The following is a 17,010-nucleotide window of genomic DNA, read 5'->3' on the forward strand; positions in this document are numbered from 1 at the left end:
TTTATGTTGGCTATTGGCTTGCTGTATATAGCCTTTATTATGTTGAGATAAGTGCCTTGTATCCCTGATCTCTCTAACACTTTAAACATGAATGGGTGGTGGATTTTGTCAAATGCTTTTTCTGCATCTAAGGAGGTGATCATGTGGTTTTTTTCCTTTAGTTTGTTTATATGGTGGATTACATTGATGGATTTCCGTATATTAAACCATCCCTGCATGCCTGGAATGAAGCCTACCTGGTCATGATGAATGATATCTTTGATATGTTCTTGTATTCTTTTTGCGAGTATTTTATTGAGTATCTTTGCGTCTATGTTCATAAGAGAAATTGGTCTGAAGTTTTCTTTTTTTGTTGGGCCTTTGTGAGGTTTAGGTATCAACGTGACTGTGGCCTCATAGAAAGAATTTGGTAGTGTTCCATCCAATTCTATCTTTTGGAGTAATTGAAGAGTATCGGTATTAGCTCCTCTTTGAAGGTCTGGTAGAATTCTGCACTGAAACCATCTGGCCCTGGGCTTTTTTTGGTTGGGAGACTATCAATGATTGCTTCTATTTCTATACGAGAAATAGGCCTATTTAATTTGTTTATCTGATCTTGATTCAATTTTGGCAAGTGGAAACGATCAAGAAAAATGTCCATTTCCCTTAGATTTTCAAATTTTGTGGCATATATGCCTGTAAAGTAGGATCTTATGATTCTTTGTATTTCTTCGGTGTCTGTTGTTATGACTTCCTTTTCATTTCTAATTTTGTTGATTTGGATACTGTCCCTCTGCCTTTTAGTTAGTTTGGCTAACGGTTTGTCTATTTTGTTGATTTTCTCAGAAAAACCAGCTCCTGGTTTTGTTGATTCTTTGAATTGTTCTTTTTGTTTCTAATTTATTGATTTCAGCCATGAGTTTGATTATTTCCAGACATCTACTCCTCTTGGGTGTTTCTACTTCTTTTTTTTTCTATGGCTTCCAGATGTGTTGTTAAGTTGCTTATGTGGGATGTTTCCAATTTCTTTTTAAAGGCACTTAGTGCTATGAATTTTCCTCTTAGCACTGCTTTCAATGTATCCCACAAATTGGGGTATGTTGTTCCATCATTTTCATTTTAATTTCAGGAAGTCTTTTATTCTTTCCTTTATTTCTTCCATGACCCACATGTCATTAAGTAGAAAGTTGTTTAGTTTCCATGTGTGAGTAGGCTTTTTGTTATTTCTGCTGTTGTTGAAGTCCAGCCTTAGACCATGGTGATCTGATAAGATACAAGGTATTATTTCAGTAATCTTGTATCTGTTGAGGCTTGCTTTGTGACCTACTATGTGATCAATTTTGGAAAAGGTTCCATGGGGTGCTGAGAAGAAAGTATAGTCTTTTGTGTTTGGGTGGAAAGTTCTGTACACATCTGTTAGATCCATTTGATTCATGGCGTTGGTTAGTGATGTTATTTCTCGGCTTAGTTTCTGTTTCAAAGACCTATCCTTCAGTGAAAGTGGACTGTTGAAGTCTCCCACTATTAATGTGTTGGAATGAATGAGTGGTTTAAGCTTTGTTAATAGTTCTTTTACAAATGTGGGTGCCCTTGTATTTGGAGCACAGATGTTCAGAATTGTGATGTCATCTTGGTTGATTTTACCCTTGATGAGTATGAAGTGTCCTTCCTTGTCTCTTTTGATTAATTTTGGTTGAAAGTCTATTTTGTTGGATATTAGGGTGGCTACACCTGTTTGCTTCCTGTGACCATTAGCTTGGAATATTTTTTCCCAGCCTTTTACCCTGAGGAAATGTCTGTCCTTGTGGGTGAGATGTGTTTCTTGGATGCAGAGGAAGGTTGGGTCTTGTTTATGCAACCATTCTGTTAGTCTATGTCTTTTTATTGGAGAATTGAGACCATTGATGTTCAGAGATATTAATGACCAGTGACTGCTAAGTCCTTTCATTTTGATGTTTGTTTAAGTTGAGGGTTTGTGAGGTTATGATTTTGCGATGGTGTAGTTATCTATTTCCTGTGTAGTTTTGGTTATAACTCATTCCTGTGCAGTGGAGTTTTCCTTCTAGTAGCTTCTGTAATGGATTTGTGGATAGGTATTGGTTGAATTTGTTCCTGTCATGGAATATTTTGTTTTCTCCATCTACGGTTATTGATAGTTTTGCTGGGTACAGTAGTCTAGCCTGGCATCTGTGGTCTCTTAGGGTTTGCAGGACTTCTGTCCACACCCTTCTGACTTTCATGGTCTCAGCAGAGAAGTCGAGTGTAATTCTGATAGGTTTGCCATTGTATGTTACTCTGTCTTTTTCCCTTGCAGCTTTTAAAATCTTTTCTTTAGTCTGTATATTTTGTGTTTTGATTATTATATGGCGGGAAGATTTTCTTTTCTGATCTATTCTATTTGGTGTTCTATAGGCCTCTTGTATGTTCATATGCATCTCCTTCTTCAGATTGGGAAATTTTCCTTCTATAATTTGGTTGAAGATATTTTCTGGGCTATGGAGTCAGGCGTCTTCTCTATCCTCAATGCCTATTATTCTCAGTTTCTTCTTTTCATGGTGTCCTTGATTTCTTGGATGTTCTGTGTTAGGAACTTTTCTGATTTAGCATTTTCTTTGATGGTTGATTCTACAATTGTATCTTCAAGTCCTGAAATTCGGTCCTCCGTTTCCTGGATTCTGTTTGAGAAGGCCATCTCTTTGTTGGCTGCTTTCTTCTCTATGGTCTCTCGGTCACATTTTTCTTCTGTGTGTTCCTTTATCATAGATTCCGTTTTTGTCCTCAGATCTTGAAGTGGTTTTTTTTTTATTTTTTATTTCCTTCATCTGTTTGTATTTTCCTGAAATTCTTCCAGTGCCTTTCTATATGACTCTTTTATGTCCTCCACCTGCTTGGTTGCCTCCTCCCGCAGTTGTTTACAGATTTCATTCCTTTCTTCCATTATCATCTTCCTTACTAAGGGCTTGAGGTCATTTTCTTGTATTTCAATTGTTTTTGGGTTCCCCGGGTTGCTTTCATTGGGTTTGTTGGGATCTGGAGATTCCAAACTGTTTTGGTTTTTGTTTGCATTCTTTCGCTGTCCTCTTGTCATTTTGGTGTCTCTGATGTTGGGAGGTAGCTTCTGGTGACCTTTACTGGTTGAGAGTGGATAGTTGGCGAATGGTTATTGGTCGCGTTCTCTTGCCTGTAGGTATCAGGGAGTTTTCCTCCTGACACAGGCAGGTGACCTAGTTTCCACTCCTGGAGACTTTGTTCTACACCTTAGGCTCCGGGCTGGGTCAGCAGAAGTAGGCTTCTGACTGGTTCCTTTCACATTAGTGTTGTGATTCAGGCTTGTTGTTATGGGGTCTCAGATCGAGGCTGGCAAGCTCTGATTGGGCAAGATGTTCTCAGTTGCAAGATGTTCTCAGTTGTCTGCACTACCCGGGGACCTGTAGCTCAGACCTCGCCAAGCTCAGACCCACTGAGCTAAATGCGCCTTTTAAACCAGCGTATACACACCTCTGGGGTGTCCAGCCCTTCCCGAGGGGTGGGAGATCCTGCTGAGGCTGTGTGTAGTGCCCACACTAGGTTCTTACTGCTGGGATCTGCAGGCTTAGGCCCTGTGCTCTGTTCCAATATGGGCCCGGTATGGCCCCGCTGGCTGCACGCTGCTATCTCTGAGCTAGATGGACCCAAGCAGTTCAGTAACCAGCACTCTGTTCCAATGTGTGCCTGGTTTGGCGCCAGGGGTTATGCGCACTCTCTCTGATCTAGGTGGACCCAAGCAGCTCAGTATCCTGCGCAGTGTTCCAAAGTGGGCAGGGTATCTCGCCGCAGGCCGGGCGCCGCTCTCTCTGAGCTAGGTGGATCCAAGCAGCTCAGTAACCCATAGCAACTCTAATTTGAAAACAATAATTACAAAACCCTGATACTGTAGTTGGAAGTCAGTACACCAGTAAATAAAACAAACCACACAGTGAATTAAATCCAAATGAGCCCTGAGGCTGAGAGTTCCCTTGAGACTCTGTGTGGATTATTGCAGCATCACACAGGTTATGTGTCAGCAGTCACTTCTGTCCCCCCTGCTTTCTCGTTTCCAAATCACACAGTAGGTACACGGCGCTGTCTGTGTAATCCATTCAATAGCAAAAAGAACATTCTTAATCTAGACCATGGCTTTCAAAACATAGTTTATAACTGATTAGAAACATTTTGAGTATGTTTTGAGCTAGCAAGTAGAGTTTATATAAGTGAGAAAAGTAGTTAGTACTTTTTACACAACATTATTTATAGGTTGAAGTCTGAATTCTGTATGAAGCTTTAATTAGGTAAGTAAATATTTAAAAAATATGTTACTAAATAACATTAAAAATTCATTCTTTCACCTTAATTTATTTTTTTGAATTTTGGGCTATTTCATTTCTTATTCTGTATTTCATAGTTTTGAAACATAAACTTTAAAAACCTCTTTTTTTGGCTCAGTAGTTTGTTTCAGTATAATATTTAGTTCTCTTTTGTTAGAAAAAAGCTGAAATATGTTGGGCGTGACAGAAGGACCAGCAGCCAATAATATTTGGTAGAAATCTTGATCAATTAGTTTAAATTTGTAGTTATCTGTTTCTAAATCATGAAGGTATTTCTTGTCCATTAAATAGTGGCTAGTGGATAAGGTGGTAGCATGCTCTTTCTGCTAATATCAATTTTAATCCTCAGTTCCCCATGTTTTGTTCCTTTTTTATTAACTTTGTCATTTTCTGTGAGAGTGATGCAGTTCTCTTACCCTGTCTTCAAGCCCCAATCTTCTGTTTTCCACTTGATCTATTCTGTTGGTGAGGCTTTCCATTGAATTTTTTATTTGACTTAGTAAATTTTTCAGTTCAAGTTTTATTTCAGCTTGAATTTTCTATAGGAATTCTGTTTCTTTTTTTTTCCCTTCTTTTCTTTTTGTTCCCCTTTTTTCCTTCCTTCCTGTTTTTTCTTTCTTTCTTTCTTTTTTAAAGAACTTGCTCTTTAAACCAGGCTGGCCTCAAACTTACAGAGATTTGCCTGACTCTTCTTCATGAGTGCTTGGATTAGAGTTGTGCCACCACCCATCTTTTTTTAAAAATTAAATTCTATTTTTTTTATAACTTTAATTCTTTTTCTTATTTCATTCAACTAAATTTTCACAGTCTTTATACTGGTATTTTTTATATCCTCTTTGAGTTTCTTGAACATATTTAAGATTGCTAATTTGAAGTTAAATTATTGTCCTATGTATCATTTTTGTTGCTTTTTTCAGGGAACATTACTGTGGCAGTGCCAAGTTTTGGAGAAGACTTCTCATCCTGATTATTCATATAGTTTGTGTTTTTGTGGTAGAGTCTAAGCTTCTGGAATTACATCATTATTTGTGTTTTCCATGTGGCTGTCTTTCCCGGCTTGGTGACTTGTTGGTTGGGTTGGCTCTGTTGTTGGCTCAGCTTGGTGACTTGGTGGTTGGGTTGGGCCTCAGCTTCTCAGGGTCTAGATGAGCCGACTGGTGCCTGAGGCTCAGTCTCGAGCCTCTCAGTGTTGACCTGTGATTAAGGTATCAGAAGCAGTCCTAGCATGGCTAGGGGCTAGGCTGAGCTGAGCTACATGCATGCAGATAGCAGTTTGTCTCTCCCTGTGGATCCTCAGAGGTCGGAAATGCTCGAAGGATCTACAGATTGTCCTTAGGTCATAGTGTTTGGGGCAATTGTGGCAGTGGCAGTGCTACGTGGAGGAGGCGCTATTTGCCCCATCTCTTTTTGAAAAATAATTTGGTTTTGTTAGGAGCCACACTATAAATATGAAATGATATATTGTGGTTTTAGTTTGAATTACCATTATGGTTCATGATGTTGGAAATTTTTCATGTGCTTAATTGATCACATGCTCTAGAGAAAATGTCCATTTGTCTTGTTAAAAATCAAATTAAGAAATTCTTGAGTCTGCATGTTCTTCATGTGATATACAAACTAGTCCACAATTATATACATATTTGCAGGTAGTTCCCTCCTGTTCCATTAATGTTAGGTTATTAGCTCTGAACCACAGACCTCTTTTTACCACACTTAGTCTTAATGCAACAGTCTTAAAGATTGGTATAGCTTGATTAATTAAAGATTTAGAGAGGAAGAGAGAGAGAGAGAGAGAGAGAGAGAGAGAGAGAGAGAGAGAGAGAGAGAGAGAGAGATATGAATGTAGAGGTTTTGTTTGTTTCTGGTTTCCTTGAAGAAGTCTTTCCTGTGCAGGGCAGCTGGTGTGGAGTGGACTGTTCTTTCTCAGCAGGAAGATCTGTTTCCTACAGCAGACACTGTGGACACTGCAGCAGACACTTTCACTAGGACTCAGAGCATAAAGAAAACAGCCCTTACTTGATGTCTGAGATTGTCAGTGTTTTTATATCAAACTACATAAACTGGATACCTGATGAGTAATAGAAATTTACCACCTCGTATGTCTAGGGAAGTGGGCAAAGAGGAAGGCACTGCCTCCTTTCTGATGAGATGAGAGCCACTTATTCATATATGAGACCCTCCTGAGTGTGCTCCAGGGGAGAAGTGGAAACGTACCATCTGGCCAGTGTTTCCAGACGATTATAGGAGGAAAGACAAGAATAAGAAGTCTAAGTAGATAGTAAAAAAACAAAACAAAAAAAAACAAAAAACCCTTAATTTTGTGAAATACAAACCATCAAGATTTTCTGTCATGCTCGCCTGCCTTTGCACATTTGCCACTGTTTGTTGCTGTTCAGACGTACCCCAAAGAAGAGTAAGAACGGCAGTGGAGTAGTAGATTCTGCAGGGCAGTGAATAGCTGTGAAAAGCAAACTTCTGATACAGTTTCACTAATTTGCATGAGTTTTGAATGCCGATGTTTACAAGATGAGCATACGCATTCTTCCAGGGACGAAAGCCTGTATGCACTGGAGGTTTGGGAGAGGAGACGCCACAAAAAGACATTTTCCCCATGTCTATGAAAGCAGCAACTGTAACAAGATATAAAAACCCTTCATCCAACTCTGAGATTTAAACAATTAAGCTAACTGAGTGTAAGCACAGTCATTTGTAGGACTGACTAAAATTGAGAATTCCAAAACACATGTGAACTATTTGACATAAAGAATTCAGTGAATTTTATTTCATTTACCAAGCTGATAAATTTTCAATAGAATCTCATCAACCCAGGTGATGTTGTTTGGTTTATTAAAGCTTGTTTTCATCTTAGCTTTAAGGAAACCATAGATCTACTTCCTAGATCTTTAGAAATATTTTTTTCCATCTACCCTTGGACTCCATAGGACACAGTCTTTGTCCCAAGTTTCAGCCATGTAACACACAACAATAACTCATTGCTGTATTTTTAAATAGTACCATGCTATGTGGATAGACTGTATTTTGTTTCTCCATTCACCACTAAATGAACATTTGGGTTTTTAATTCTCAATAACTATTATAAACATGTTACAAGAGGAAGCTCTTGTCTTGTACACAATCTGTGATAAAAAAGATATTTGTATTACACTTTCCCACTTACACATTATCAACAAATTATAAATAATTGATTTGCATTTTTATTTCCATAGACAGTTGTGATATTTGTCTACATTAAGATGATCTTAATGTAAAGTTTATTATGAATCTTTCAAAGCTAATTTATTTAATATACAATACAATAGTTTTATAAAATATTTTATTAGCATATTATTACCAAAATAACAGTTTTCTTAATGGCAGCTACCTAAATCCTTTGAGTTGGTTGATTTTTTTTTCTCTCATCTCTTTGTTCTCTGCTCTGTTTGTACCTCTTTGCCCCGAGTAAACCCCTCTCCAATGATAAAGTTTTCTTTTCATTCTTCCTCCCAACCTCCTTCCTTCCTTCCTTCCCTCCCCTCCTTCCCTCTTTCTCTCTCTCCCTCCCCTCCCTTCCACTTTCTCCCCCTCCCCTCCTTCCTGCCTTCTCTTCCTCCCCTCTCTCCCTTTACTTATTTATTTTTTTGAAACAGTTTTTCTCCGTAGCCTTGGCTGTCCTGAAACTCACTATGTAGGCCAGGCCAGCCTTGAACTCAGAGATCCTCTTGCCTCTGCCTTCAGACTACCAGGAATAAAGGCATGCACTCACATATCTGGTTGATAAAATGTTTCATTTCTTAATATGACAGGATGTAATGTCTACAGTGTCCTTAGCTAGCTCTGCAGAGGATGCTCAGACACACTACCCAGGAACTTAAACTTGCAGGCCAGCACCATCTAGCACTGACAGGAGCAGCTGAGGACAATGTACATTCTAACAGTTTAGTCAGAGGAGGCAGCCTGACACATGTTCATCAAACTCCAAACTAACTGTTAGTATGCACAAGATCTGTGCATAAAGGCTTCCTGTATGTTCAGTTTGGAAAGTGGTTATCTGGAATATGGGAGTAGATTAGGAGTAGAGTGGATACACTTTTAGTTAACCTATCATTTAATTTTAAATATGGAATATTATATCAGTTAAGTAACCATTCTATACATTAAAAAACCCCACAGTTTTTCATGTTTTAACTGGTGTCATAAGTTAGTAAGATTTTGTATTAACTTTATTTTGGAAAAAATGACCTAATCTTATTTTATTGTACAGGATATGAGCAATAACAAAAATACATTTTGGAAACCAGTCTATTTTTCAAGCTTTGCATTTGGGAACTCTATATTAGTCTTTAGATCCAGCTGTTGCTGAAAATATTTTTTCAGTTGCTGTGAAGTGTGTCTCAAAGAGAGTGGGTGACTGCAGTGTGCATGTGGCAGACATTTTGTGGTGTTTCTAGGGAGCTGAGTAGATTGTTTTATTTCTTTGTATCCAGTAGTACAGTATCTGCCTTCTTTTTATGTATTGGAAACAAGAATTTTAAAAATGATAAATTTTACATTGGTACAGAAATTTCATTGCCTTTGCATTATAATTTGCCAGGAAATGATGGATCACATTCGTTTAAATTATTTATAATTAGGGCATATTCATTTAAAGTATTTGCTACTATGCAATTAAAGCCTACTTGTTTCTATTTCCTTCAGTTTATCCTGGAGTTTGTCCAAGTTGAATTTTAATGAGTTGTTTATCCCACTAGTTACTCTAGGATTTATTTTTCCCTAGGGAGTAATGTTTGGATTGATAGTTTTCAAACCTGTTCTGTCAAATGAACATATATTTAGACCAAAACTATTTGAATATGAGCGCTATACATTTGCCAGATAAATGACCAACATGACTCTTAAAATTCAACTTGGTGATGTTTTAAGACAACTCTAGTACTTCGTAGATATTTTCTATGATTTTATATTGAGCTGCTTTATTTTAAATAAATGTATATAAATCACAAGGGCAAGCCCCACTTTTATTGTGTATTTTCACTGACATTTTAATGAGTCTCCCAAGTAGCTTTAAATTGTAAAATCTATTGATCTTTAAATTTTTGTAGCAAAGATAGTATAATGTGAAGATTTGGTGAAGTGGGTAATAGAAACATGGGCGTTTGTTACTTTCCTTATCTTGTTAACTGGTGAAATAGAATTTAAATTTGACAAAAAGAAAAACTTTGTCAACGTTGTTACATCAACAACAGTAGATAATACTGTGTTAGCTACTATGTGTTACCAAATCATTTTAAGTTTGCTTAATTTAGTTTAAGTCTTAATTTAAAGGAGGTGCAATAACTTTTACTTTTGTTTGTCACTGGTATAACTGAAAAAAAAAAAAACCTTCAAAATGTCAGGTGTATATGGTAAAATTACCCTTTTTAAAAAAAATCTAATAATTATGTGCAAAGTGTATTTTCTTTGATAATAAATATGAAGATGGTAATTACTTTCCAACCTTAGGAAATACTAAAATGTAGAATAATTAATTCTTTTGGAATTTGCATATGGTTGTGCAATGTAATCCATTGGGAACCGTTTTATAGAGCATCTGATTGAAAATTATAGTACTATATAAAGTAGCTAAATTTATTCTAAGATAAGAAAGTCCCACTTGAGCCAGGACTCCTCTCTGTAATTTTAGCTAACAGTATTGAGGTTCCTTTGAGAGCATGGCTGTATCCAGATGAAAAGTCTAGGCTCATGACACATTTTCATACTGTAGATGACCCAATTGTTTGTGTTATTTATTAGTGTTAGTAGTCATAGAATATTTCTTAGTCCACGAATCCAAATGGAAATTTGAGAAAGTAGTAGAGAGACGCAGCTGTCTAATTTGGAACTCTCAGGAAAGGAAAAAAAAAAAAAAAAAAAAAAGATTAAAAAAAATGGTTTTGTGAAATCTGTTTGATTCGCTTACTTTCCCGTTCATCTGAGCACCACAGTTTTGTATGAAGGGTAAATTTAGGTAAAGTTCTTTGATACTAATGAATGTTGGAAAGTTGTGGCGACTTGTGGTTGGTGGCTGTCTTATTGTGTATTTGTATATTATTATCTGGCATGGCGATTAAGGGGTAGGCCAGCCCAGTGTTTTTGTTCTCAGTGCTGATTTTATTTTGTATTTCATAGGGAGGGCAGTAGCCACCTGAAGCCATGTTCCTCGGATGCTGCAGGGGATTTCTTTCATTATTTTTAAAGCCAACTTTAGCCTTTTAACAATTTCACAGTGTATAATTCAGGGCTTTTAGTATTTTTTGTAATGTGTCAATTATCATCCTTTTAAATTTTAGAACATTTTCAATATTTCAAAAAAATTGAGGAGTGTGGGGAATGGTTCAGTTGGTAAAGTGCATGAAGATCTGAGTTCTGGCCGTGCTGCTGCGTCCTCCAAACACCCGCCTCACGGACAGGGTGGAGGGTCCTTGGGCCTTGCTGCTCAGCCAGGCTAGCTAAATTGGTGATTTTCAGGTTCAGTAAGAGGTTCTGTCTCAGAAAATAAGGTGTAGAGTGACTGAGGAAGATACCTGCTGTTGACTTTGGGCTTCACTATAGACATGTATACACATACATGAACATACATGAGTATGTACACACGTGATACCACACACAAACGATTTGAATGTATACCTTTCCCCGCCTTTGCAGCACACTTTCTCTAGTATCTTGTATAAAATCACCATTCACTTACTTATTTGTATTGCTTTTTCTTTTTCCTTTCATATACAGGGCCAAGAGATCTCAGACTGTTGTAACTGAAGGTATTTTTGAACTTCCAAATCTCACAATTCAAGCTACAAGAGCACAAACACTTTTGCTGCAAGCGATATATCAGAGTTGGTTTCATATTGGAAATATCAGTTCTTCAGCAGTGAATGAAACTTTGATGAATGAAGTCTTCCCCACGGCAGGTAAGAGCCCACTTTTCCTCATGGGACAGTCTTTTGGAGAGGTGACTAATATTCAAATCCTTGTGCCTAGCACTCTCAACTTCAAGTTTATTTCTGAGAAAGTAAATATTTACTTGACTGATATTTATATGACATTTTCTTAAACCACTCATCATGTCTTGGGCACCTAGACTGATTCCTCAAACTGGCAATTATGAATAATGTTCCACAGGGCAATGAATGTGCCAATGTCTATATTTTTGATCGGTCATATGGATCTAGATATTTATCCTTTTCTTTTGGAGTTTCTGGTTTGTTGAAATATTACTTTTCAAAGCATTTTTTTAAAGTTTTAATTTTTTTTACAATGTATTTGCACTACATCCCCATCATTATATTATCCCTCACTTGTATCTTACTGTTCCCGCTCTCCCTCCCTCCCTCTTCCGCCCTGTTCCCTCCCCTAGTCCTCTTTTTTTTTTTTTTATCAAGGATAGTGTTATTTGACAACATAGTATTATTTCATACTTTTTTTTTTAATTAATTTATTCTTGTTACATCTCAATGGCTATCCCATCCCTTGTGTCCTCCCATTCTTCCCTCCCTCCCATTTTCCCCTTATTCCCCTCCCCTATGACTGTTCCTGAGGGGGATTTCCTCCCCCTGTATATGCTCATAGGGTATCAAGTCTCTTCTTGGCTACCTGCTGTCCTTCCTCTGAGTGCCACCAGGTCTCCCCCTCCAGGGGACATGGTCAAATATGAGGCACCAGAGTAGGTGAGAAAATCATATCCCACTCTCCACTCAACTGTGGAGCATGTTCTGCCCATTGGCTAGATCTGGGTAGGCAAGGACAATACAGGCGGTAAACTTTAAACCCCTACCCAGATCTTCCCCTAGTCCTCTTACAGGGGCCCTCCTCCTCCACCTTCTGACTTCAGCCTGCAAGGCTACCCTGCTAAGGGGAAGTGATCAAATCTTGGGCACCAGAGTTCATGTCAGAGGCAGGGCCTGCTCTCCCCACCCGCTGGGTGGAGAATGAGCTGTCCACCAGCTATAGCTGAACAGGGAGTCGAGGCTCTCTGCATGTGTTGTCCTTGGTTGGTGCATCAGTTTGTGCAGGCCTTCTGGGCCCGGATCTGCTGGCCTTGGTGGTCTTCCTGTAGCACCCCTGACACCTCCATTTGTATCTGCTGTGACGTGCCCCTTTGTTCTCTAGTGTTTCTCCGCTTACTTCAGTTTGTTAGTTTGGCTAAGGGTTTATTTCAGTATTTTTATGTTGGCCAGTGTTTGCTCTTTTGGCCTGCGTGTGGTCTGCTTTAGAGAACGCTTCAAAGCTGTCTGGAATAAAGTCACCTTAGTTAGAGCTCTGTGAGGAGGAGTGGGAGTGGAGGACTCTAAGTCCCTGAGGCTCACTGGCACCACCTGCTAGGAGGCAGGAGGACATTGGTTTGCCTGCTGTCTTTATTCTCTCTCTCTAGGCTGGCCTCACACTTGGGGTCCTATATCTGTCACCTCCTGAGTGATGAGGTGCCATGTCAAGTGCCATGCCAAGCCTCTCCCTTCTTTTATGGCCAATGACACTGAGTCACGGGGGCCTACTTCGATGGTATTGTCCTTTCTGTTCACCATATAAATAGCCTGCGTTTAAACTTCATGCCTTGATTAAGTTTCTTGCTCTTTTGCTAGGCAGTGATGGTGCACGCCCTTAATCCCAGCACTCAGCAGGCAGAGGCAGGCAGCTCTCTTGAGTTTGAGGCCAACTTGGTCTACAAAGCGAGTCCAGTACAGCCAGAGATACACAGAGAAACCCTATTTTGAAAAACAAACAAAACAAAACAAAAATTCTGTCCTCTCAGTACTTCATGGAGGGCATTAAACTCTAGTACTTTAACCTTTGTAGGACACACTGAAACCACATGCAGCTGTAACTGAGTTTCCAAGCTTATTCTGTAGGCTCATTTTGTTCCAAGGCCTTTAAAATTTTTATTTTTATTTTTTTAGTTTTAAGATTATAATATAATTACATCATTTTTCCCTTTTCTTTTTCTTTCCAAATTCTCCCATAAATTCCTCATTGTTCTCTTTTAATTTTTTTCATTAATTGTTGTTATATCCATTTGTGTGTGTGTGTGTATATATATATAAATATATATATACACACACATATACATACGCATACATATTCTTAACCTGCTCAGTCTTTATAATGTTAATCGTATGTATGTTTTCAAGACTGCCCATTTGGTATTGGATAATCAATTGGTGGGCTCTTCTGAATCCTGAGGTTGGCTGAGGTCATTCATGGAAGTAGTATTTATAACTGAAATTACCTCATTTATTTTCCACATTTCTATTTCAAGTGGTATTCTCTCTCGAGGCCTTGTTTGCTTTACTGTTTATGTTACTGCCTACAGTATTCATGAAATATTAAAATATTTATTTTATGAATTGGCTCTAAGCCTAAAAATTGTTAGTAGACTGGAGGTATTGATTTTCTTTTATAATGTCTCTTTTTTTCTAAGCAAATTTACTTTCTATTTCTCTTTATGCATTTGTAAAATGAACTGTAACATAAAAAATATTCTGGAAATTATCCTAAAAGGATAATAGCTCAAGTATTGAAGAAATGTCTCAGACAAATGGCAGCAATCCCATGTTTTGTAACCTGGTGTATCATAAGATCTTAGTTTAGTGGAACTAATGTTTTACAGATTGAGGAATTGGGCAAATTGGATTGTTAGAAAATGTTACCTCTTTTCTAAGGGCTTGAAAAAAGAAAGAAAGAAATCTAAAACATTTAGAATAGATGGAGGAAAACTTATCTAAAATATGTTTTGAAAGCTAAGTTTCCAAGCAGATAGTTTAGTTTTGTCATTCCCCAAACATGACAATCTACTTCTGTACATCCCGGTGCTAATAGAGTATCTATAAAATTGTGCCACCAAATTTTCTTGCTGAAGATTCTGAAAAAAAAAAATATGGAATTCTTAGCATTTTATGCTTTTGCATATGAGGACTGTTAATAGACAACATTTTGTTATTTAATACAGTTTGCTGATGCGTCCAATCATTTGCTTTTCAGCTGGCTCTAAATTACTGCAGTGAGGAGAGACATTATGCTCTAGTCCTTATGGTCTCTGGAGGGAAACATTTTCCCATCCTGCAGTTGACTGTCTACCGCTTTCCATCGTCCTCATTTGCCTCTAGCCTGTCTTCCTGTTTCCTGAGTTTGTCATGTCGTTTACAAAAAATAAGGTTTTCTTCTATTTCTGACCCGTTCTTCTATTTTTATTGAACATTATTTTGTTTGGTCACAATCGCCTACATTTTCCTTTTCTTTGATCACTAATGCTATTTCTACTCTAGTCTTTCCCTTTTAGCTTAATATGAAGCTAATTATCATTGACTTGTTCTTGACCAGATTCCATTGTGTAATACATCTCTGTCTACACTTGCCTTACTCTTCGCTTCAGAGAGGCGGGTACCTTCCTTTCCTCTCTTCCATTTCTTCTGTTTCTTCTACCATGCAAGTAACCTTTTCAGTGGGTTTTAATATTTTACTAGTGTTGTGCCCATAACTAAGACATTACCCAACGCTTTTAGCTCTAGCTAAAGACTAATCTCGTGCTTGCCTATTTGGATTTGTCTACTCAACAGCTCATATGAATAGGACCTAAAAACACTTTTTGTGTATGTGTGACTACATTCTTAGGCATATCATTTTCAAAGTTTCTCTGCAGTATAGAATGCATCATTTTTGAATCCATTTTTGTATTGCTACTAAAAATACCTAAGTTTGGGTTCATTATAATTTGAAAAAAATTGCTCTTGCTCCCAATTTTGGTGGCTAGCAGTTTCAATCTGGAGTGCATGGAGTCCTGCTTGATTCTGTTGGGGACCTTCCTAGGTGTGTCACAGGCTGTAGGAGAAGTGGAAGGGAACATGGTAGTAACCGCAGGAAGCAGGCATGCTTGGCCTTACTGTCAAATGCTCCTGTAAGAGCCAGCTCTTCTCCAGTCAACTGCACCTCGATTCTGTGAGGTAATTACACCCCGAGCCTCATTTCTTCTTATCTTATGTGTAGGGCTGTTTTGCCTGGATGTACTTACACACACCTCATGTCTGCCTGTACCTGAGGGGCTAGAGAAGAGTGTTGGATCCTCTGCAGCTAGAGGTGCAGGCAGTTCTTAGCTGCCACATCAGGGCTTGAAATTGACCCTGGGTCCTCTGCAAGAGTAATCAGTGCTCTCAACCACTTACCACTTTCCCCAGCTTTCAGTCTCCTTTTCTTCTCTCTTCTTTTTGACGTTTAGGGGGATTTATTGATGATTTTGTTTATTTTTCTTGGAAGCTAAGCATTAGAAACACGGTAACACATTCAATTTTTGAGAGCTTTCTCACGTAAAGATGTACAGAAACAAATACAAAAAACTTGTATTTGCTATACAGGTTATATAATGTCTAAATGCTCTCTCTCTCTCTCTCTCTCTCTCTCTCTCTCTCTCTCTCTCTGTGTTTATCTATATATATCTATATCTATATGTCTATGTATCTACCATTTATCTAGAGAATGTGATGGAAATTTAGATATATTGCTTTTAGTCAAGATTTGTTGCCAAGACAAATAAACTATAAAAGTTTGGGTAACCAATTCCAAGGGAATTGAATTGCTTAAGGAACCTATAATATGTTCATCCTGGGCTATCTGTTTACAAGATTAAACTTCATATTTAATACAAATCACACAATAAGCATCTATTTACAGTTGATGGTTATTACCCATTGCCTAGATCAAGCTGGCAATAAGACAAGCTGTGCAAGTTAGTGATATGAGAAATCATAACTTGCACTGTGACAATAAATACTCTAGTTTTCCAACCAAAAATTCCATAGTCTGTGTGTCCTCCCTTAGGTCACAAAGTCCAGTTATAGCTATTTGACTTTGTCTCTGTTGAAGATATAAGAGGAATTTATAGCCTGTAGGATATATGTAAGCTCAAACTGATAGTGTTTTATTTTAATTCCATATGCCAGGAGTTCTCTGCAAGGATCCTGGATAGCCACAGAGTCTACAAAAATCTGTCCATACTCTAAAAACATGCTGGGGTGCAAATTAGAGGGTGAGATGACAATGATAGGTGAAGTTCTTGAGGAAAATCTTAACTATTGGAGACAGAAGTATGTATGTGAAGTTATTTTCCCTTCCTGACCTCAATCAACCCTATTATGAAAGACTAGAAAAATTGTTGATGCACCTCTTCATATTTGTTATTTTTTCTTCTTTTCATCTGTTTCCTTTTCTTTCTGCTATTTCCTGACAACGTACTTCCTACAAGTTGGTGACTACTCTTACAAGAGTAAGGCTGTACAAATATGGAACACAAATTAAAACAGAAGGATAGGAGACAAAATAAAGTCAACAATCACTGCCATATTATTTTTTCATTTTTATCATTGGCCTAGTGAGAGAAGGTTCGCTATGTAGCTCAGGCTAGCCTGCAGTTCAGTACATAGTGGTGTCACCATGTTAACATTGCTGTAGTGGAGACTGCTTCTGGCATGTGACGCAGTGTGGAATACACTCAAACATGCACGCCTGTTGTTGTAGAATAGAGTGGCATTGTGTGTTTGTTTCACATTTGTTCATCAGCTGGTAGGTATTTGGTTGGTGATCTTGTGACTGCTATGAAGTATTGTTAGGGCTACTCATAGTAGATTTTTGTGAATGTATACTAGCATTTCTCCAATGGATATTTTCCTAG

The 17,010-nt window shown here is 37.9% G+C and overlaps 1 protein-coding gene across 2 annotated transcripts in view; it reads left to right on the forward strand.

The window, feature by feature from the left end:
* Positions 1–17,010, forward strand: part of Vps13b (vacuolar protein sorting 13 homolog B) — a 551,580-nt gene that overhangs the window by 71,773 nt on the left and 462,797 nt on the right. For both annotated transcript variants that reach the window (XM_051159473.1, XM_051159472.1), the window contains exon 17: positions 11,085–11,266. In XM_051159473.1, coding sequence (XP_051015430.1) covers positions 11,085–11,266 — 182 coding nt within the window. The remainder of the gene's footprint in view (positions 1–11,084; positions 11,267–17,010) is intronic.

Source organism: Acomys russatus, chromosome 17 (assembly GCF_903995435.1).
Source record: "Acomys russatus chromosome 17, mAcoRus1.1, whole genome shotgun sequence".
Taxonomy (NCBI): domain Eukaryota; kingdom Metazoa; phylum Chordata; class Mammalia; order Rodentia; family Muridae; genus Acomys; species Acomys russatus.